The sequence below is a fragment of the Melozone crissalis genome, unplaced genomic scaffold (assembly GCF_028551555.1).
Source record: "Melozone crissalis strain CALT ecotype California unplaced genomic scaffold, PUWL_Pcris_2 ptg000041l_1, whole genome shotgun sequence".
In the NCBI taxonomy this organism is placed as follows: domain Eukaryota; kingdom Metazoa; phylum Chordata; class Aves; order Passeriformes; family Passerellidae; genus Melozone; species Melozone crissalis.
The window spans coordinates 10,643,538-10,664,628 of NW_026535819.1; the positions used below are offsets into that span (position 1 = coordinate 10,643,538).

The 21,091-nt window shown below is 49.8% G+C and overlaps 1 protein-coding gene across 7 annotated transcripts in view; it reads left to right on the top strand.

Moving 5' to 3' along the window:
- Positions 1-21,091, top strand: part of ZNF618 (zinc finger protein 618) — a 146,038-nt gene that overhangs the window by 61,481 nt on the left and 63,466 nt on the right. For all 7 annotated transcript variants that reach the window (XM_054284103.1, XM_054284106.1, XM_054284105.1 and 4 more), the window contains exons 2-3: positions 3,807-3,850; positions 18,820-19,076. In XM_054284103.1, the coding sequence (XP_054140078.1) occupies positions 3,807-3,850; positions 18,820-19,076 (301 nt within the window). The remainder of the gene's footprint in view (positions 1-3,806; positions 3,851-18,819; positions 19,077-21,091) is intronic.

Consider the following 21,091-nt stretch of genomic DNA (forward strand, 5'->3'; position numbering starts at 1 on the left):
GTCTTGCCCTTTGTTTAAAGAAGAGAAAAAAGGGAAAAAAAAAAGCACTTCCTGCATTTTCTGTGGCTCTGAAGTTAATAACCCCAGACAGCACAGGTAGCAGGCCTGCAGTTATTTTTATGGCACATTCCTGTGTCAGACCTGTTTTCAGTTGCTTCTCTTTTGCCAAATTTTAATTATTTGGGGTGAAATTTTCCATGCTGGGTGCTGCTGGCTCCTTCCAAAATTGAATCTGTGGTTTGTGTTTGGACAAAAATTACTCAGCTGTCTCTGGGAACGCATTTGGGGGAAGCAGGGTGGGGGTTTTGGTTTTTTTTCCTTTTTTGTTCCTCAGGTAAACAAACAACTCTGCCCTTTTCCTTCTGCAGTGGGAAGGTGCTGTGGGAGAGGGGTGAGTGGGGTCTGCTCTTCCTGCAACCCTCAGGCAGAATCAGAGACCTCTCCCTTTGGGATGGGGTTCAGAGGCAAATCACAGGGGGTGGCTGTGTCTGAATAAATAAATAAATACATGGATTGAGCCCTTTTCCCCCTTGAAGGGCTGTGGCAGTGCTTGGGGGTGTCCCAGTGCCCCCATCCCATCCACGGGAGCTGATCCAAGCATGGATGCAAATCCAAGTGATTGGAATAATTGTTTCTAATCAGAATTTAAGTGATCAGGCAAAAAGCCTGTGCTTAAATTGTCTGAAATCTCATCTCACATTTTTATTGCTTTAAGTTATTTTTTAGTTTTGCTGTAACTGTTAAAATGTTGGGATTTTTTTCCCAATATAGTGTAGCCCTCTCGATAAACATGGATTTCTCAGGTCAGTTTTACATCTGCTTGGTCTCCTATTTTTTGACACGTTATCGTGTTAGGAGATGTTGACTGATACATTTCTTAATTATCACATGATTTACTTTTTGCTTACAACTTGAGTTGAGGAGCATATGGCCTGAAACCACATTCTGCTTGTGTGCGTTTTCATTTAAAGGATATTTATTAGCATTAGTTAAACAAAACTCCCCTAAACGCACCCAATATGTAGAAAAGCAATTCAGGGAGTAACACTTTGAATTGTAAATGATTTTATGGGGCAGATTGTGTGACAGTCTCCAGCCTGTTCCAGCACCCCACATCCGGCCTCCCTGGCATCAGCAGATGAAAATTCTGCTCCTCTCCTTTTTTAATCAGAAATTAGGAAATCACCAAAATCAATTCTTTGGGTAAATGGGAGTGCAGGAGATTCTAAAGGAGCACAGGAGATTTCTGTTCCCCTCCACAAAGGTGTTACTTTGTTGGGGCTGCTCTGACCCATTTTGGCACATTCTGGTTGAACAGTGATTTCCAGCCTTTCACTCTTCCAATTCCTCTGGTATTTTAGTCCTCAAATGCCACTTTTTAGAATTTAGGTGGAATATTTTAGTTTAAATGGATTTTATTTTTGAAGGAACAGGCTGGGAGAGCTGGGGGTGCTCACCTGGAGAGGAGAAGCTCCAGGGAGAGCTCAGAGCCCCTGCCAGGGCCTGAAGGGGCTCCAGGAGAGCTGCAGAGGGACTGGGGACAGGGATGGAGGGACAGGACACAGGGAATGGCTCCCAGTGCCAGAGGGCAGGGCTGGATGGGATATTGGGAATTGGGAATTGTTCCCTGGCAGGGTGGGCAGGCCCTGGCACAGGGTGCCCAGAGCAGCTGTGGCTGCCCCTGGATCCCTGGCAGTGCCCAAGGCCAGGCTGGGCAGGGCTGGGAGCAGCCTGGGACAGTGGGAGGTGTCCCTGCCATGGCAGGGGGTGGCACTGGATGGGCTTTAAGGTCCCTCCCAACCCAAACCAGTCTGGGGTTCTGTGGATTTGTTTATTTCAGCACCCAGAAACATTTAAGGCAGCTTGATCTGATCTCATTCAGGCTTAGCTTGGTGTTTTTGTCTAATGGATCATCTCCAGCAGCAACCTGGCTGGGTGAAGCCATTGAGATGAGAGCCCTTACCTGCTGTGGTTCCCTTTTTTCTCATTTTTTTCTTTCAAAATAAGGAAACTGCCCAGCACTGGGGATTGTTGGGATGTCTGTGCAGGGCCAGGGCTGGGTTCCATCATCCTCATGGCTCAGAATATCGTTCCAGCTCTGGATATTCCATGGTTGCATAATTCAGCAGGTGCTTTTCCCATGGAATTCTCATGGCAGGAGCCTCAAAAGGTCCCTGTGATCCAAGATGTGTCTCTTGGCTTGTGTGAGGTTGGGTTGTGCACAACCCCCTTTCTACAGGCAGGAATTGTGAGATTCCCATCTCTGGGATCCCCAGCACCCCAGCAGGGTTTCTGCCCTGGCTCTATATTAAATCTCCTTTTTCCCCTTTTTCCCCCTTTTCCTTGTACGCAGATCTAATCTTCTAGAAAATGCCCCAAAGGTTTGAGCAATCTACCAGTTGCAGGAACCCATAAAGCTTTTTTTTTTCCTTTTTTTCCCATTGTGTAAGCATGACAAATCATTAATTTTTGATTGATTGCTTTGAATTATGGGTGCTCTGACATCCTTTCTGTAGCGGAACAGCTGTATAACAAATGAACATATCAGTGCTCACAAAAGATTGGAGATCTAACAGAAGCAATTACATTGTCAGCTCCTCCCTTCTGGCTTTTCCCAGGCAATGGAGAGAAGAAATTTTTTAACAGAAATTCCTCAAGTGGCTCGCAATAATAATAATAATCATCATCATCATCATAATCATCATAACAAAATACCTTTTTGTAATTGAATTAGATTTTTATCTCTTCATTTCCAGTGGATTTTATATCCCTTCAGAAACCAGGTTGTGTTTCTGCTTTGTGTAACTTGGACAATCCCTTTGAAGAAAATTTTACATGAAGAATTAAAAAAAATAAAACCAAATTGCAATTTTTTTTGGTTGCTATTCCTTTAAGATTTCAGAATTGCACCAGTGCACTAAATGTGACCTCCATAACTTTTAAATTAAGAATTTATGCTGGCTTGAAATTTATGAAATATTTCAGCATGAAAGAAAGCCTTTTTCCCTCAGGAAAATTGAGCAATAAATCACAGCACTCTCGATTTACTGCCCTACAGCCAGCCAAAGATAGGATTTTTTTCCTTCCCCCCTTCGTTCTGAAAAAAAAAAAATATAAAAAAAATGTAATCATATAAGACAGCTTAGCTGCTATCCTCCCACTCTCTAGAATTTTTAATTTCAGCTGTTTCTGCTTGGATTTATTTCCAATATTCCTGCTCGGCTTTTCAATTTCCTCAGTTATTAAATTTTAATTCAGTGCATTAGCATTTAAATTAAAAAAGGGTTTATTTTATCGAAATCGTTGGCTGGCCCCCATCCTGCTGCACATGAATTGCCTGTTTCTGCCATTTGCACAAAATGTGAAATGCAGCTAATATCTTTTAACTTGTATTTGCACAAATTCAGAAATAAAATTTCTGGGATTGGAATAATATTGTCTTTCCAAGGAAGGCTCTCATCAGTGAGCTGGGGAAGGAGCAAGAGGAGACCCTGGGCCCTCCCTGCTCAGCCCTGTCAGGGCCTGCAGGGGCTAATTAGGGCACAGGGCTAACGAGGGGAGCTGTTGGGCCTGGAGGGGCCGTTCCTGCGTGGGCTTTGGGACAATTTGGCCATTCCTGGTCTCCTACCTGGCTCTGCATGCCAGGGGTCACTGCTGGAGACTTGGTGGGGATGGGCTGGGGAGGCTCCGAGCCTGCTCAGAGCTGGGCCTGGGGCGTGTGTGCAGCTCTGGGGTACCCCAGGTTTGGGCTGGAGAGCAGCCTCATCCTTCTGAACCTAACCAGCTCTTCTGTTTTCATCTCCTAGGCCGAGGAGAGCAACAGCAGCGGGCGGAGGAGCTCTTCCAGCAGGTAGGGCTGGGGTGTGCTGGGTGGGTCAGTTGTGCTCTCCACCCTGGAGATGGGGTGGCCAAAGGTGGGATGAGTGTCAGAGCTGTGTCCATGCAGCCCTCTCTGGATATGGCTGGAAGGATGATGTGGGAGGCTGGCCTCATCCTGGCACTGGGGACTGAAAGCAGAGATGGTTTGTGTGTGCTGTGGGGAGTTCCAGGTGAGTGCCCCCTTGGGCCATGCAGACCCTTCTGTCCTTCAGAAGGAGAGGACAGAGGTGTCCCACCACCCCCTTCCCCTGTGATCCCACTGAGAGGTGTCTCTGCTGCTCCCACTCTGGAGAGGGACGCACTGAGGTGGGTCTGCCCTGGGCTGTGGCCTCACAGAATCACTGGATTGGAAGAGACCCTCAGGATGATCAACTCCATCCCAGCCCCAACCCCTCAGCTCAACCCTGGCACCCAGTGCCACATCCAGGCTCTGTTAAACACACCCAGGGATGGGGACTCCTCCTGTCCCTCCAGGGCCTTGAAAGCCCTGTGAAAGTTTCATTCCTTAGATAAAACTGATCCTGCTGTGTAAAAGCACATCCAGAGAGATCTGGGAACCGCTGTGGTGCTGATGTCCTCCCTGCCTCCCCCGGCTGACCGTGCAGCCCCTGCTGGGTCTGATGGTCCCACTGGGCTGGCTGGTCCCTGCCCAGTGCCCCAGCTCTGCCAATGGCATTTCAGGACAAAATCCCCTCATTCCTAGCAGCTTTTTGTCCAGTTGGCACTGCTTGGCATTGAACACATCTGGGGTGCCCCTGAGCTGGGAGAGGAACACTGGGTGTCTGTCACAGGAGACTTCTCTGTCTCACTTTGGGGGTGGCTCACCTGTGGCCCAGCAGTGCTGGCTCACTGGGAATCAGCCTGAAGGAAGTCCTGGAAAGAAAGCACAAGCTGAGGAGCAAGGGGAGAGGAGCCAGGCATCACTTCCTTCCCCTGGATTCTTTATTCCAACCTTTAATTCAGTTTTGCAGCTCTCACTGGAGGGTTTCCCACAGCAGGTGGGCAAGTGCATCCTCCATGTGGGAGCTGGCCTTTGGAGTGTCCATCTCACCTTTGGGGTGTCCATGTCACCTTTGGGGCATCCATCTCATCTTTGGGGCATCCATCTCATCTCTGGGGTATCCATCTCATCTTTGGGGTGCCCATGTCACCTCTGGAGTGTCCATCTCACCTTTGGAGTGTCCATCTCATCTTTGGAGGGCCCATGTCAGCTTTGGGGTATCCATCTCACCTTTGGAGTGTCCTTGTCACCTTTGGGGTGTCCATGTCACCTTTGGGGCATCCATCTCATCTTTGGGGTGTCCATCTCATCTTTGGGGCATCCATCTCATCTTTGCGGTGCCCATGTCACCTTTGAACTGTCCATTTCACTTTTAGAGTATCCATGTCACCTCTGGAGTGTCCATCTCACCTTTGGGGTGTCCATCTCATCTTTGGAGGGCCCATGTCAGCTGTGGAGTATCCATCTCACCTTTGGAGGGCCCATGTCACCTTTTGGGTGTCCATGTCACCTCTGAAGCGTCCATCTCATCTTTGGGGTGTTCATGTCACCTTTGGAGTGTCCATTGTACCTTTGAGGTGTCCATGTCACCTCTGAGTGTCGATCTCACCTCTGAAGCGTCCATCTCACCTTTGGGGTGTTCATGTCACCTCTGGAGTTTCCATGTTACCTTTGGGGTGTCCATGTCACCTTTGGGGTGTCCATCCCACCTGCCTGGGCTGCCTTTGGGGCTGAACCATCCTCCCAGGAGTGAGCAGTGGCCCTTTCCAGGGCAGGGATGGAGCTCCAAGCAAGGTGGGAGAACTTCCCTCCCTGTTCCTTTGTGTGTCCAGAGGAGTGTGAGGCTGGCTGTTGCTTTTTTCCTTGTAGAAAAGGGGAAACAAAACCCACTTTATCATCTACCTGACTGAACAAAACGTGGTGAAAGAATGGAGAATGACCAAGTCCATTTAAAAATAATAAAACAGAATCAAAATGTAATATTTCAAGAAAGCTGTGTCAGTGGTTGAAGGTGGAAATGTGGCTCTGACTCAATCTGTGAGGTCATCAGTGGATGGAGACACAAGATGGATGTTTCTCAAAGCCATTGCTGCTTGAAACCCTCACTAATTGCAAACTATCGAGGAAGCTTTTAGCAATTAATTTGTATCAGTAAAAATACAAGCAAAAATAATATTGTATAATAGAATATTGTATAATATAATATAGTATAATGTAATTAATATAATATAATATAAGTTTCCTGGATTTTATCTTCCTGCAATATTTTTTTCTCACAGTAGCAGGCTTAGTCTAAGGTGATGACTGTGATATTGGGTCAATCCAATTTTTCTTTTTTTACTGCAGTGAATTGATTTTATTCTGTTTCAAGCAAAGCCTGGAAGCTCTGGAGGCCCAGGGGTTTGTGCTCCCCCCACCCCCAGCCCCAGGCCTGTTGCTGCCTTTGGAAGAGCAGGGGCCAGGGTGTGCAGCTGGCAGCTCCTGGTGGCAGAGAGCACTCCCTGTTCTCCTCCCCCATTGACTCCTGTGTGCTTGCTGCCCCTCACTGAGTGCTCAGCAATGGGAGATTTTAAAAGGTGAAGAGAATTCTTAGGAGCACAAAAAGCCCTCTTCCTTGAAGGCAGCCAGAAGAGAGATGGCTGCTTGCCTTGGGGAAGATGACAACTAAGAGACAACCTGACAAAGCTGTGCGTGTTTTTGAACACTCCAGAAAAGGTAGATCAGAGGCTTCTTTCTTCCTTTTGCAAGGAAAAAAGAGACAGTCAACAAAATTAAAAAGCAGCAAATTAAAAGCCAGTAAAAGGCAGGATGTTTTCCTGCATGATGGGCAGCAATGTGATGGGAGTGTGATGGCAGGAGCTGCTCAGAGGGGCTGGGAGGGGACTCAGCAGGAACACGGTGACAGGGGCTGGATTCACAGGATCCCACACTGTTTTGGGTTAGGAGGGACCTTAGGGATCATCCAGTGCCACCCCTGCCATGGCAGGGACACCTCCCACTGTCCCAGGCTGCTCCCAGCCCTGCCCAGCCTGGCCTTGGGCACTGCCAGGGATCCAGGGGCAGCCACAGCTGCTCTGGGCACCCTGTGCCAGGGCCTGCCCACCCTGCCAGGGAACAATTCCCAATTCCCAATATCCCATCCAGCCCTGCCCTCTGGCACTGGGAGCCATTCCCTGTGTCCTGTCCCTCCATCCCTTGTCCCCAGTCCCTCTGCAGCTCTCCTGGAGCCCCTTCAGGCCCTGGCAGGGGCTCTGAGCTCTCCCTGGAGCTTCTCCTCTCCAGGTGAGCACCCCCAGCTCTCCCAGCCTGGCTCCAGAGCAGAGGGGTCCAGCCCTAGGGCAGTTCCATGGCCTCCTCTGGACTCATCCAGCAGCTCCAGGTCTTGTGTTGGAGGCCCCAGTGCTGGACATGGTCTGGTCCCATCCTGTGGGTGAGCACATGGCAGGGATCAGTTCCTTGCTGATGTCCACTGGAGACTTGCTTTAAGCTTCTTCTGAAGCCCCTTGTGCACAGGGTGGGTGTCCTGTGTGGTGTGTGACAGTCCCAGGGTTGGTGGGATGGGACAGGAGGGCAGTGTGGAAGCAGCGCTGGCAGCTCTGGGCTCAGGGTGAGCACTGGGAGTCTCCATAGGACTATTGGAGCACTAACAACTTCCCAATAATTAATGTCAGCGTTCAGATGGTGGGCTCTGGATCCTGACAAGAAATAATTGAAAAACCAAATGTGCAATTATGTCTGACAAGCAGCGTGTGCTTTTCTTGGTCACCAGAGCCTTGTGTAGTCATGTGTTAGACACGGTTTTATATAATTATTATTGTTTATATGGCGGGTGTCAGAGGAAGGAGGAATTTCAGTTTGGAGTCCTCTGTTGGCTATTTATTTTAAAGTCATTAGATTTGTTTTCAGACTTAACTACACTTAATGTGCGAGACTCCTGCTGAATAAATCAGGCCCTGCTCTAGGAGCTGCATCTGTTTGGAGGGAACGGAGCCAGCTGGGAGCTCAGCCCCGGGCTCTCAGCAGCACAGATGTAGCTGTGGAGGAGCTCGGAGCTCTGCTCCTGGAGCTGGGGCAGTCCAGGGCTGCAGCTGCACCCAGGGCAGGGCTGCCTCTCCTTTAGGCCAGTGGTGCTGGGCTGCAGCTCCCACAAAGGGCTCAGAGCTGCAGGTCCAGAGCAGGCTCAGGGCGCTGGCCCAGCTGGAGCAGGGCAGGAGTTCCCAGAGGTGCTTTGGGCTGGGCCTGGGGGTTTCCCAGCTCTGACATGGTGCAGTTTTCCCAGGTACTCCAGACCAAGCCATGGTGCCTCAGGGGTCTCAGTGCTTCAGTCTGTGCCATAGAAGATGTGACTTCCATGGAATCACACAATCCCTGAGCTGGAAGGATCCACCAGGATCGCTGAGCCCAGCTCCTGTCCCTGCACAGACACCCCAACATCCCACCCTGGGCATTCCTGGGAGCAGTGTCCAAATGCTCCTGGGAGCTCTTGGGGCTGGGACCGTTCCCTGGGGAGCCCTGGGAGGAGAAGTGTCACAGACATCTTTTCATTAAAATCCTCTCGTTAGGATTTTTCCTGCTGAAGCTGAGAGGTTTCAGCAACAAAGTGTAAACAATGGTTATCTGCTGCTGTGGAATGGAACAGGTGCATCTGTGATTGGTCTCGGGTGGATGTTTGGATTTACTGACCACTCACGGCAGAGCTGCGTCTCACTCTCTGCTGAGACACAGATCTTTGTTATTCATTCCTTTTCTATTCTTAGCTTAGCTAGCCTTCTGAGAACTTTCCTTCTATTTCTTTTTAGTATAGTCATAATGTTATATATATATATCATAAAATAATAAATCAAGCCTTCTGAACATGAAGTCAACATTCTCATCTCTCTCTCACCCTGAAGACCCTTGTAATCACTGTGACAGAGAAGCTGTTGAGAAAGGGTTGCACCCACTTTGCTCCTTCTCAGTTCACCTTTCTCCAGCCTCCCTGGTGGCACCTTCCCCTCTCTTCCCTGCATTCCTTGCTCTGTCCTGTGTGAACACATCCTCCCCAGCAGCTCCTGTCACCCAAGGGAGTGCCCTGGGATGGCAATAACTCTTCTTCAGGCTCCTCTTCCAGCTCACCAGGCTCCCAGCACTGGGGAAGGACAATTCCTGAGGCTGTGGTCCTCTGAAGCTCGGGAGAAAACTCTACACCCTGTGGAGGGACAGGCCTGGGACTGGGTATTTCCAGGAGTTTTTTCCAAAGAAAATCATTTGAATTGTCTCCCCTTTCCTTAAGCGGCAACCTGTGGGATTTTCAGTCCCAGAGCACCAAGGAGCTTCCAACTCATCCTGCATCAGAAAAAGAGAAAACTCTTACTAATTAGGCAATGAATTTAATAAGCCTTGGTGCCCACTAAAGGGCTTTCACCAGGCATCTTCAAAAAGAAACAAACCAACCAACCAGCACAAAACCCCTCAAAAGTGCCCTCTGGCCAGTTCTAGAGCTGTGGATGGTTCAGTTCTATACAACAACCAGGACAGAAGCTGTGGGGAACCCAGGCAGGCTTCCCTGAAACCCAAAAGAAGATCAAATGTCCACATACAAGGAGATGTCAGCTCTCAGACACATCCCAGCTCCGAGGGACAGGAGTGTTTTCTGTGTAAACCACACCAGTTTGCCCAGTGCCCAAGTCCTGGAGAGCTTTGGGTGGTGTGAGGTGGAGAAATGTCCCTTTCTGGAGCCATAAAGTACCAGATGTGGCACTTCTAAAGCCTTCAGGAGAGCTGAGCCACCAGGAGATCCCTGGGTCACCCCCTCACTCCTCATGGCATGTTGGAGACCTGTGGCCATTTCAGTTCTCACCCCCTCAGTTATTTCTTAGTCAAGGAACACAGAGCTCTTTCACTGATATAAATAAATCCTTAATCTATTCTCTTTGTTTTTCCCTGAATTTCTTTGTCTCTGTTGACATTTCCACGCTTGAAAATTTAAAGACGCTGGCAGCTATTCCATTATCATCTTAAATTCAGTTTTTAACCTGCATCATTTGTGTGTCGCTGTTTTTATCTGACTGAATTCTTTTGCTTTTGGCAAAGAGCGCGCGGTTGTTTTTTGTTGGATAAGCCAAATTTTTTTTATATTTGGTTAGACTTTCCTCTTCAAACCATCCTCAAGATATTCCTAATAAGGACTGAAGGGAATTTGTTTTGCTAATACCTTAGGAATTCTTTGTGGCTCTTGACTATTGTTCTGGTTTGTATTTGAATGTTTAATTTCCAGAGGAGAGGCAGGCTGATTGGTCCTGGAGTTTACCTTCTCTGAAGGATTCGGGGCTGCCGAGCGTCCCTTGAGGAATGAACGCACGATTAAATTCCTCTTGGACTTCCTGAAGCAGAGTTTGCTGTCAGGAAAGGTTGTGTGTTTTACTAGACCCAGATAGCTGCAAAAATTAAGTATTCTGCTTTGTTTGTTTGTTTTCCCCAGATTTGAGCACTGACACCACACAAACCACCGAGTGCTGCATTATGTATTTTGGGGTTTTTGAAAGCTGCTACCTCTGTTTTCAAGAGCTGGCTGCCCTCAGAGGCAGGGGGTGAACTTCCTTGAGGCATCTCTCTTCTACAAAACCTTCATGTTCTTTAAATTTATGAACTCCTAAATAATATTGGTATTTATTGGGCAAATTTCTCCCAGGAAAGCCTGAATGGCAGCTACTATCACATTTCTGCCTGCAGAAGGACGTGGCCTCATGTTCTGATTTCAGTTTATTTTGGAGGGAGAAAGCAGAGGATGTAAATATGTCCCAGGTAGGGGCAGGGTTTGGGCTGCTTCTCTTGCCTCAGGGATTTCCTTTGTGTGCCCAGTTAGTTTGATGTCCCCAGGTCCAACTCATGTCCCCTAGGGCCTCAGAGCCTCCAGGAGCTGCAGCTTCATCCCTGGTCAGAGTGGGAGGGAGCAGCATGTTCAGGGTGGTAGATGCCAATAAGGGACCCAGCAGCCTCGTGAAGGAACCCAGCCAAGCACAAGGATGCAGCTCCTGGCCATGGGCAGAGCCAGCACAGAGACCACAGGAGCATGTGTGACCTCTCAGGGACCTTGGAGGCTATGAATCCTGAGGTTCTCAAGAGCAGGTTGCATGTGGAAAATGCCCAGAGGCTCTGACCAGCTTTTGCTTTTCTTCTGTTCTTCAGCAGTACAATCTTCTGTACTGCTGAGGGGGGAAGGACTTCCCATCCCCTAAAATAACACCAGCACAGGAGAGAGCAGGTTTTCCTGGAACCTTTCAGAATTAAAGTGCACACTTTGGGAATTCACAGTGGAATTGGGGAAGATTGTGAAGAGAAGTGAAACCTCCTGGTGGAACATGGATGACCATGAACCCCTCTGTGACCAAGGGAAAATTTGGGTTTCAGGAATATGAACCAGTACATGGCTGTGTGTGTCACCCAGAGTGCTGGTGGCACCCTTGGGTGTCCTGCTTGGGTATCCATGCTCTGGAATATGGACAGACTCCCAGATGGAAAGAGTCAGGGATCAGAAGGGATATTTTTGGTGTGCACACGGTGTATATTAAGGAAGTGTTTGCTTCAGAGACAGCAGAGAAGGTTTTCTCCTGTGGAGGGGAGATTGCCAGTAAGAGAATCTCCTTTCCAGCAAATCCCAATGACCAGAGGCAGCAATCCACACTGGAAGTACAGTGCCTGTTCCAGAAAATAATCCCTCAGAGGAGGAATCCAGGATGGGGTGGTTGTTGCAGCCCCTCACACGTCAGCAGCAGGACATCCCCTCTGAAGGATGCAGGCTCAGGCTGCAGAGGGCCTTTGGCAGAGGCTCTGGGAGCTGTGGCAGGGAGGAGGGATTGAGTCCCTTGGAGAGATGCCGTTTTGGACACTGTGGCACAGGAGCTTGGGGTGATGTCTTTGCCTTTCAGGGTGTGAGGGAACATCTGAAGCTGGGGCTGGAGCCTGGAGCCAGAAGCTCAGTTGTAATGCTGGGAAAGCAGCTCCTGCTTTTCTGTCTTTTAACTCTGCACTTGAAAATCTTGTTGTCTGGTGCTGTCTGCAGGAGATGTTCCCAGTGAAGGACACCAGGCAGTTCCTCTGCTTCCTGGTCTTCTCCACCTCCTCCTGGTGTAAGGCCCAGGACCCAACCCCTGGGCTGCCCCAGGAAGCAGATGGGAGCCATGGAGAGGGGTGGGAAGGCCACCACAGCTAATTTATCAGACAAGCAGATTTTCAACTCACATCCTTCTTTTTCTTGTCTCTTCTTTCATCATCTCCATGTAAAATGAGAGTTCATTTACATCTGTTCTGTCTATTCCACTTCCCATAGCTCCAGTCATGACAGGAACCTTCTGGTTCTTGTAAAACCATGGCAGACATCTGTAAATTGAGTCCAGTTTCAGCCTCCCCCATTTTTTGCTTCCTTTACTTTCTGACAGCTGAGGTCTTTTGATTTAGCCTTGGATGAGCCAACTGCACGTTGGTTTCCAGAAGACAAGTTGAGACATCCCACTGGTGCTGGTGTCCTGCTGGTCTCTACAGAGGTACCCATTGCTTGGTCCCCATGAGTGGTTTGGGGTCCTTACTGAACCTCTTTGGTGCTGCAGACAATAAGAGCCTTCCAAGGAGTGCCCAAATTGTGTTTCAGTTTACCTGGGCACACCCTGTCCTCTGCCGAGGGGTGTCACCATAGAATCACAGAATGGGTTGGGCTGGGGGTCCCCTGAGGACCCATCCTGTTCCAGCCCCTGCCATGAGCAGGGACAGCTTCCACCAGAGAGAGCCCTGCGCAGCCTGGCCATCATTGATATCATCAAGGCACTAATGATCTCTGGGTTTTCCAGCCTGAGTGTTGTTTAGAAAAAACCAAAAGATGCTCCACATTCTCTGCTGGGGCAGGAGAGCTGTTTGTAGGTGTTGGTTCAGAGTGGTACATTCTCCTCCACATGTGTTTCCTTTTCCTCTCCTTTTGAGGAGCTGATGTTGAAGACTGATACTTCACTGATCTCACTCTGCCCCTCCCCAAAATCTCAGCAGGATGTGTGCTGTAAAAATAGCCTCATTAGAAGCCATCTGAGTACATGTGCAATCACAGATGACTCAAAGGGAGCACGGAGCACGCATGTTTCTGTTGCTGTCTTCAGAGAATTACATGACAAATTATTCCTAGCTGGAAGAAATGTCCTTTTATAATTGGGCTTTTTTTCTCATTCTTTCAGAAGGGAGGAGTGTGTGTTTTTTAAGTAGCTTTTAGTCACTTTCATTATTTATGAGGATGCTACTCCAGATCAGAAACAGCAAACTGCAAGCGCGAGCTCCTTGTGGCTGCAGCAGCTGACGGGCCCTGTTTGCTTTCACTCATTGCAGTTCTGCTCATCACAGCCAGGGAGACCCTGCAGGGACCAGCACAGCTCCATGCTGCAGCCTTCACCCCTTCTCCCCGCTCCTGCCACAGGAGATCAGCTGGAAGGGGCTGCTGGATCTGTGGCTGGTGTCACTGTGCAGAGGGGACTGGTGTCAGCACCAGCCTTTCCTTTCTGTGCTTTCCTCATGAGGAGCTCCTGGGTTTGCCCTCCTGGCATTGCCTTCCAGGCATTGCCCTCCTGGCATTGCCCTCCTGGCATTGCCCATGTTGCTCCCTGTGTTGATGCTGGTGAGCCTTCACACCCAGAGCTGCTCTGGCCCACGTTGTCGTGCTGCATCATTGAGCTCTGCCAAAGCCTAGGCCTTCAGGAGCTGCCACAGTGTAGGGCCAAGGAAGCTGTACCCAAATGGGTCCAGGCACCCACTTTTACCCCTGTCTTTCCAGTTCCTCATGCTGAGGCTTCATTAAGGCCTTCTGAAATCTCTCCTGCCTTCACACACTTGTGTCTGACATGAAAGTGGCCGTAACGTCATCGGAAGATGAAAGTCTGATGATCAAAGCAGGCAGCAATGTTGAAATGAGCATTGTGAGATGGCAGAGCTGGTATTACAGTAATTGGCTGTGTGGCCTACTTAGTGAGAGCAGTGATACATGCAAGTGCAATGTCTGTTTGCCTCTTTCATGTTGGAAATCACAGAGTCTGTTCTGGGAAGTGGAACAGGACCTCACCTGTAGGAGCAGCCAGGCACAGAGTGAGAACTGTGGGCTCCCAAGGCTTCTGCCTCTTCTGCTCAGCATGGAAGAGCCTCTTGGATTGCCAGGGCCCACAGCTCAGTAAAAACAGGGCATGGAACAGTGAAGGAGGTTGGTATTTCCCAGGAAGGGGCAAAGCCCTGGAGAAGAAGTTCGATCCCCCCTGTGGAAGGAGATGGGGTTTAAGCCAGCTCTGCCTGGGCGCTCTGCTCCTCTGATGGCTCTGAGCAGTTTTTGTGCTGTGTTTGGAGAGCAGGAATATTCTCTTCCCAGGGAACAGCAGCCCATGGATGTTTGAATGCAGGCTGGACCTGCAGAGGGAGGTGGAAGGCCACACTGAACACTAAACCTGCATTGTTTCCTGCAGAAGGGTGGTGGCATGAGGCTGGGGACGGAGCTCAGAGCCACCAGGGGAGGGTGGCCTGGGGACCTGGCAGTGGGAGGTGACTCTGGCAGGTTCTCCCTTGGCTCCTGTGCGCTGCTGTCTCCACCAAGTGGAGGCTCTGGCCATCACTGGTCCCAGTGTGGCCCCAGCAGTGCCCTGCAGGGATCTGGCAGCTGGCACAGGTCTCTGTGTGGGCACAGGGACGTGGGCACTGCCTGGGTCACACTGGGGAGTCCTTCTGCCCCCAGGACTGACACTGAACTTTCCTGACACCCTGAAAGCTTTGAGTCCTTTTCTCTCCGTGCCCTCACCCAAACCTGTGACACCTGCTTGGAGCCTTGGGAGCTGCAGAGCTGAAAATTCACTCCTGGTGTTGCTCATCCCCTTTCTGAGCCTTCCCAGCAGTTGTGCCTCAGCTCCAGAAGAGCTGCCATGGCACAGGAGTGGCAGAACCAGGCCTGATGTCTTCCCTCCCCCAGGCAGGATGTTCCCTGTCCCCCCTGTGTCTCCTGGGGAATTTCTGGAGAACAAGAATGTCCCAGATCTCCTGCTGCTTTATCCTCATCTCCAAGTGGAGGTTGTTTGTGCTGCTCAGTAGCAGGGGAGGCAAAAATTCAGCACAGCACTGAGCAAGTGCAGCATCATGGGCTTGCAAGGGCTGATGGAAGGACCAAAGGAGTGGGAATGAAATGAAGCTTGAAGCTTCCCTGGGTGACCTCCCCTGGCTCAGTGAATGTGTGGGTCGAGGCTGTGTGTGGTGGAGGCTGTGATGACTCCTCTCTTCCAAGGAAAACTGGTTCTGCTGGGGCTGTGCACGTCCCCCTTTCCATCCTGCCTGAAGCTTTCCAGTGTCAGTGGCTTCCTTTTCCTTCCTGCTTTGCTCTGGGATCTTGGTACTCTTTCCCCAGCCTAACCAGGAGGCTTCAGACTTGACCTGCTGTGCCATGAGGGTCATTCCCTGTGCCCAGCTCTCCTCTGGACCCTTGGGAACAGCTGACTGGTCCTGGTTCTGCTCTAGCCACAGAAGCACGACCTGGATTTCACAGGGACCACAAGAAAGTGATGCTTGCTCCTGCTGGGAGAGCTGGATTCCACCACTGCTGCCTCCACCTCCTCCTCTGCAAAGCTCTGCAGCCCCAGCTAAGGCACCAAGTGGCTTTTGGAGAGCTCAGCCCTGCTCCCAGGAGTGTCAGTGCTGCTGGTTTTATGGTTTCACTTGTGTTTGAGGGGAACAGCAGGCTCCTCTCATGGCTTGTGAGCCGTGGAATCATGTAGAAGAAAGTTGCTGAAGTATTTGGGACTGTGTCCTTCTGCACATCAGGCACCTGCTCAGAGTTAGAACATATGGGGCAATGAATTGCTGTCAGTTAATATTTGCAGGGTTGTGTCCCACCCAGGAGCAGACATTCCAGCTGGGAAGTTCCTTTCTTGGCAGAGCTGGATCCACAAAATCAGCATGCATGAGGGGAAAAGGTTCTGAGGGTCCATTGGTCTGGTCTGATAATTTATATATTCCTCAGCTCCAGACTAAGTGTGGCCAGTGCACATCTGTACTGAGCCCAGGGACCTCATTTCAGCTGGTTCCAGCTTCCATCAATGACCTTGCACTCAACTCTTCCCTGCCAAGACAAGACAGTATTTTCTCCCCATGAAGATGATGATCAATGCAATCACATCATCTTCTAGTCTTCCTTTTGGTGTGAGAAACAGACTGGAGCAGTTTGGTCTCACAGAGTCATAAAGTGTCTTTTCCCAGTCTTGAACCAGTTCAGTGCTGCATTTTGGAACCTCTTCAGCTTTCCTGATCACCTCTGAAACCTGAAGCTGCTCACTGTGTCTGCAGCACACGGGGGAGTGTCTTCACCACAGCTTCAGACGGGGAGAAAATTATCTCCTCCTTCCATCTTGGGCACCTGAACTGAAAATGTGGTCATTCCTTCAGCTCAGAGCGTGGCTCTCTGTGGCTGCAGTACCATGTGGGTGCATCCCCAGTCCTGCACTTGTCTGTGCTGCAGCCTCTGGTCTTGGGCACAGCCAGCTGTGGAGAGAGGGATCCACTGGTGCAGTGTCCTGTTCACAGCTTTGCTCTCCAACCATCCATGGCTCCACCCATCATTTTTAGCAACAGTGATGTTTAATTTAATTCCAGAGCATGAATAAATCTGTCCCACATAAACCATTCCAGGAGTCCTGTGGAAATTCCTCTCTGTTCAGGAGCAGTGCACATGGAGAACAGCTTTGCCTTGCAGCACGGGGCCTGTTGCTGATTTGGTTTGTGTTTGAATGTGACCCATGCAAAGCTGGCATCATCAGAAAGTCCTTGTATTCTTGCCCCTTTTATAATCTCCTCAGAAGGCTCTAGCCTCAGTCTCACTGGTATCAGCTCTAATCCCAGATCACTTGGCTCGTGCCTGGATTTTCCTGTTGCTTTGCCCAGGACTGGCAGTTCCCTGGCTTTGCCATGGATAACTGAGCTCTCACTGCCTCTCCCACCTCCAGCCTCCCAGGGAACTGCCCTGACTTTGATCTTCCTCCACAGCCCTCAATGAGGAAGGAAACATTTTCCTATCTACCTTACTTGCCTTTATCAGTGTTTTGCATTTCACACCCTCTGGGTTTGATTGATCTGCAATCAGTCCCACTCTTTGCTGATCCCTGAGTATTCTGTGCTCACTGCCTTCCCTTGGAAGGGTGCTGAGCCATGCCCTGGTGGCTGAGATGGATGAGCCTCACCCAATAATATTACCATAAAGCCTGTCTGGATCTCAACCACATCTTCTCTGTCTCAATCCATCTTTCTCACTTGTAAGAGCCCTGTATGATTTTGGGAGCATGGCAGGGAGGAGTATATGTGAGAAGGCAGGAAATGAGTGGGAAGGCAGGTCAAGGCTAATTCTCTCTGTTTGGGGCTATTAATTGTACATTTCATTCCATAATGAGAATGAAGGGATGAATAATAAAATCTCTGGCAATAGGATGTGCCTGACCCAGTTTGAAACAGTGACTCCATGTCCGTGTGGGAGGTTGGGCAGTCATTACTGGAGGATTGTTCTCTCTGTTCCTCTGCTCCCCTCATCCCTGACCTCCCAGGAGCTCCACACTTTCACCTCCAGTTGCACCATCCTGGTTCCTCTGCAAGCTCCATGATCTGTGTCAGAACCCACTGACAGTTGTGTAATTTTCTAACACTGTAATTCATATTTTGTCCTGACAAACTTTATGATGTTCCAAGCAATGGGATTTTTTTCGCTGTCACTGTTGCACAATCTAATGATCATCCATAAGTTCAGCCTATTTTTCATTTTATTTTGTTACTTCTGCTTAAAACATTTTCAAATGCCTTTGGCTGTTCCCAGTGTTTACATGACTCTAAATATGTCACAGTGGTTTCTGTTTCTGGCTAGTCTGAGCCATTATATATTTAGTTCTGATTTCTGCATAAACTGAACCAGCAATTATTTTATCTTTGTATTGCATGGTGGAGTGTATTAATAACCTGTATAAAAAATTGAGGGTCCATAATGAGTGGTGCTAAAGGAGCTCCCCTGGCTTATTCCCACATCCTTCTCTGGTGGGCTCACACCCCCTTTGTCTTTTGCTACTACAGCACCTCTTGATGTTGTTTTACAGCTTTGAGGTGTCCAGTTTCCTTTTCTTAAAGGGTTTTGAATATTTTAGATTGTTTTCTCCCAGAAATTCCTAGCTCTTCTTTCCCAGATGAAAACACATGCTGTTTAACCTGGTCTGAGTAAAGTGGAGCCCCTCTGCCTTTCCCCCTCTATCAGGCTCTCCCTGTCATCCCAAACAGTTGTATCTGTCCGTAACATTGTAGTTTCCCTAAATATCCTCATCTCATCCTCTAGATGATCCCCTTTGATCAGCACTGTGTATGTTCAGTAAAGTCTCTGAATACCAGGGCATGTCAGGTTGCTTGGAGGGATAAAAGAGAGGATGCGATGGAGGGTGGAGATTGCTCCAAATTAAAAATGTCAGGGAATCATAGACTCATTTAGGTTGGAAAAGATCTTGAAGATCATCAAGTCAAACTGAATTCAGCAGTGCCAGGTCCAGCAGTGGCCATGTCCCCAAGTGCCACAGAGAATATGGCTTTGTGTGTATGGACTTGTGTTGGCAAAACACCTGCAGGCAGAACTGCTGGAGCTGTGCCCATGGCCTGCTGGCAACCAGGGCAAGTTCTGTGCTCTTCTTCAGGGATCCAGTGTGTTTATGAGCACTACTGTTGTTTGTGATGATTAAGGTTATTTTCATTACTAGCAAATAATTTTACCGCTTTTGTCCAGTTAAATTTTAATTACTTATCATGTATGGCAGACATACATTAATATTCTTCTTTTAAATAACCTGCATAAACCAGAACACCTTGAATTAGGTCCTGGTGATGACAAAAAGAGCACTTGCCATTGAAGATTCACATTGTCTCCTCTCTTTCCCCCTCAGGGAGTGTTTGAAGAGGAGCCCGCAGAGCCCCAAAGCCGAGGGCTCCGACTCAGTGACATCTCAGTCCTCCCCCAGTGAAGAGGCTGGAATGATGACTGAGGTGAAAGTGAAGACAGAGGTACCAGATGACTACATCGAGGAGGTGATCTGGCAGGATGACACCAAAGATTCCAAGAAGAACATCAAGGACGGGCCGGGGGACGTGCCTGCGGAGATCTGCGTGGTCATCGGCGGCGTGCGCAACCAGCAGACGCTCGGTGAGGCACGGCCACCATCCCTCAGGGGCTCTGGGGACAGGGGAGGCTCTGGACACTCAGCTCCAGGGTGAACATCAGCCTTGGGTCCTGGCTCAGGATTATTGACCTTCTGTGTCTGTTTGCATCTGGCTGCCCCTAAAGGCTCAGCCAAGATCTGAAACAAAAAGCTCCTTCTCTTCTTTTGGCGTGTTCAGGGACTTGCCCATCAGTCACCTGCAGCACCAGGTGAGCCCAGGGCTGGGGGTGTGTTTGACATAGATGAGGAACTTGGAAAGGGAAGCCTGAGAACCTGATGACATGTTTTGAGGAAAGTTGCTCTGAGGAATGAAGATGCTTTCAGTAAATGAGTCTGAGCTCAAGAGCAGGTTTTACAGGTTGCTGTTTGTTTGTTTTCCTGATCACTTCTCAGTTATGGGAAAACTTTTGACTCTGGCCTGGCTGTGGTGTGCCCTGTTCAAAACAGTGCTTCCTGTCCCCACCCCACCTCCTGCTGTGATGAGAAGAAGCTTTTGCTTTTTTCTGTGAACATCAAACTGTCCTCTCCTCCTGCTCCAGGGAAGGGGCTTCCTGTGGGAACCTGGCAAGGCACAGCTCTTGCCCTGTCTCTGTTGTCCCTGGCCTGGAACAGGTCCCTGCAGTGTCTCTGAGATCCAAAGACACTTGCTAATAAAAAGAAGGAAGAGCAGTTGGACCAGGTTTCCTTTAAGGGACTCAGGAGAAGGCTGATTTGAGCTGCCCAGCATTGCACTTGGGGTTGGTTTGTCCTGCAGGAGGAGAGAAAAGAGGAATTGGTGTTGGATTTCCTCCTGGGTTTTGTTGATCATTATCAACATTATCATTACTGCTGGAAGGAAACCCAGGAGATGTCCTTAGCTGGTGATTGTCTCAGAATCATTGTTCTTCCTGTCCTCCTTTCCACCACAGGACAGCCACTAAGAGCAGCAGGGCAGGAGGTCAGTGCTGTCTGTGCAGGTCTAGGGAAAGCCTAAGAAGTCCAGAACTATTTCTGACATGAAGACTTGACAATTTGGAAGAAATACTCTGTGTATTTTCAGAGTTTTTGTGCCTCTGCAACTCTTGATCCTTACATGGGCAAAGCTGAAAAGCATCCCTGCTGCCCTGGGAGGGAGAGGTGAGGCTATGACTGATGGGCAGCAATGGGAGCTTCTCCTCCAGCCAAGGCCACCAGCCCTTGGAGAAAGCATCTGCAGCTTGGGTGTCTGTCCCACAGGATGCTCTTCTCCCCACAGCTCCTGGCTGGGCAGCAGCAGCTGCTCTGCAGTCAGTGTCCCCTGGCAGTGCTGGTTTCCAGCTGAGCTTGGCTGTGCAGTGGGGAGGGGGCTTTGGCTCTGACTGACTTGGGTGGACTGGAGGGGAAGCCAGTGAGGAGCAGCTGAGGGCTCTGTGGTTGTTCAGCTGCAGCAGAGCAGAGGGCAGAGCTCAGCAGGGCTGCAGCTCCCATCTCTGCTCTGGGACAGGGACAGGAGCCAGGGCACGGCTGGGGCTGGGCCAGGGCAGCTCAGGCTGGAGCTCAGGGCAAGGCTCTGCCCCCAGAGGGTGCTGGCACTGCCCAGGCTGCCCAGGGAATGGGCACGGCCCCGAGGCTGCCAGAGCTCCAGGAGCCTTTGGGCAGCGCTGCCAGGGGTGGACAGGGTGGGGCTGCTGGGGGGGCTGGGCAGGGACAGGGGCTGGGCTGGGGGGTCCTTTTAGTTCAGGCTGTTCCACAGTTCTGTGATTCTGTGATTCCCTGTGGAGTGTTGGGGACACACTGGTGTGAAGGGACACTCACAATATATGGACACTGTGGGGAGAGGGACAGAATCACTGACCAGCCACAAGTGGTGGTTGAAAGCCAGATAAACTGGAGAGCTTCTGTCTGGAAGGGCATTTTCTAGTGGAACACACATTGTATTGATCATTGTAAAGCCTGGGCTTCCTTAAAGGCAGTTTGGTGTGGAGGTGATGGGGTTGGTGCCAATTCCTTTGTGAACAGAGCCCTGGAGGTGCCCCTGTCT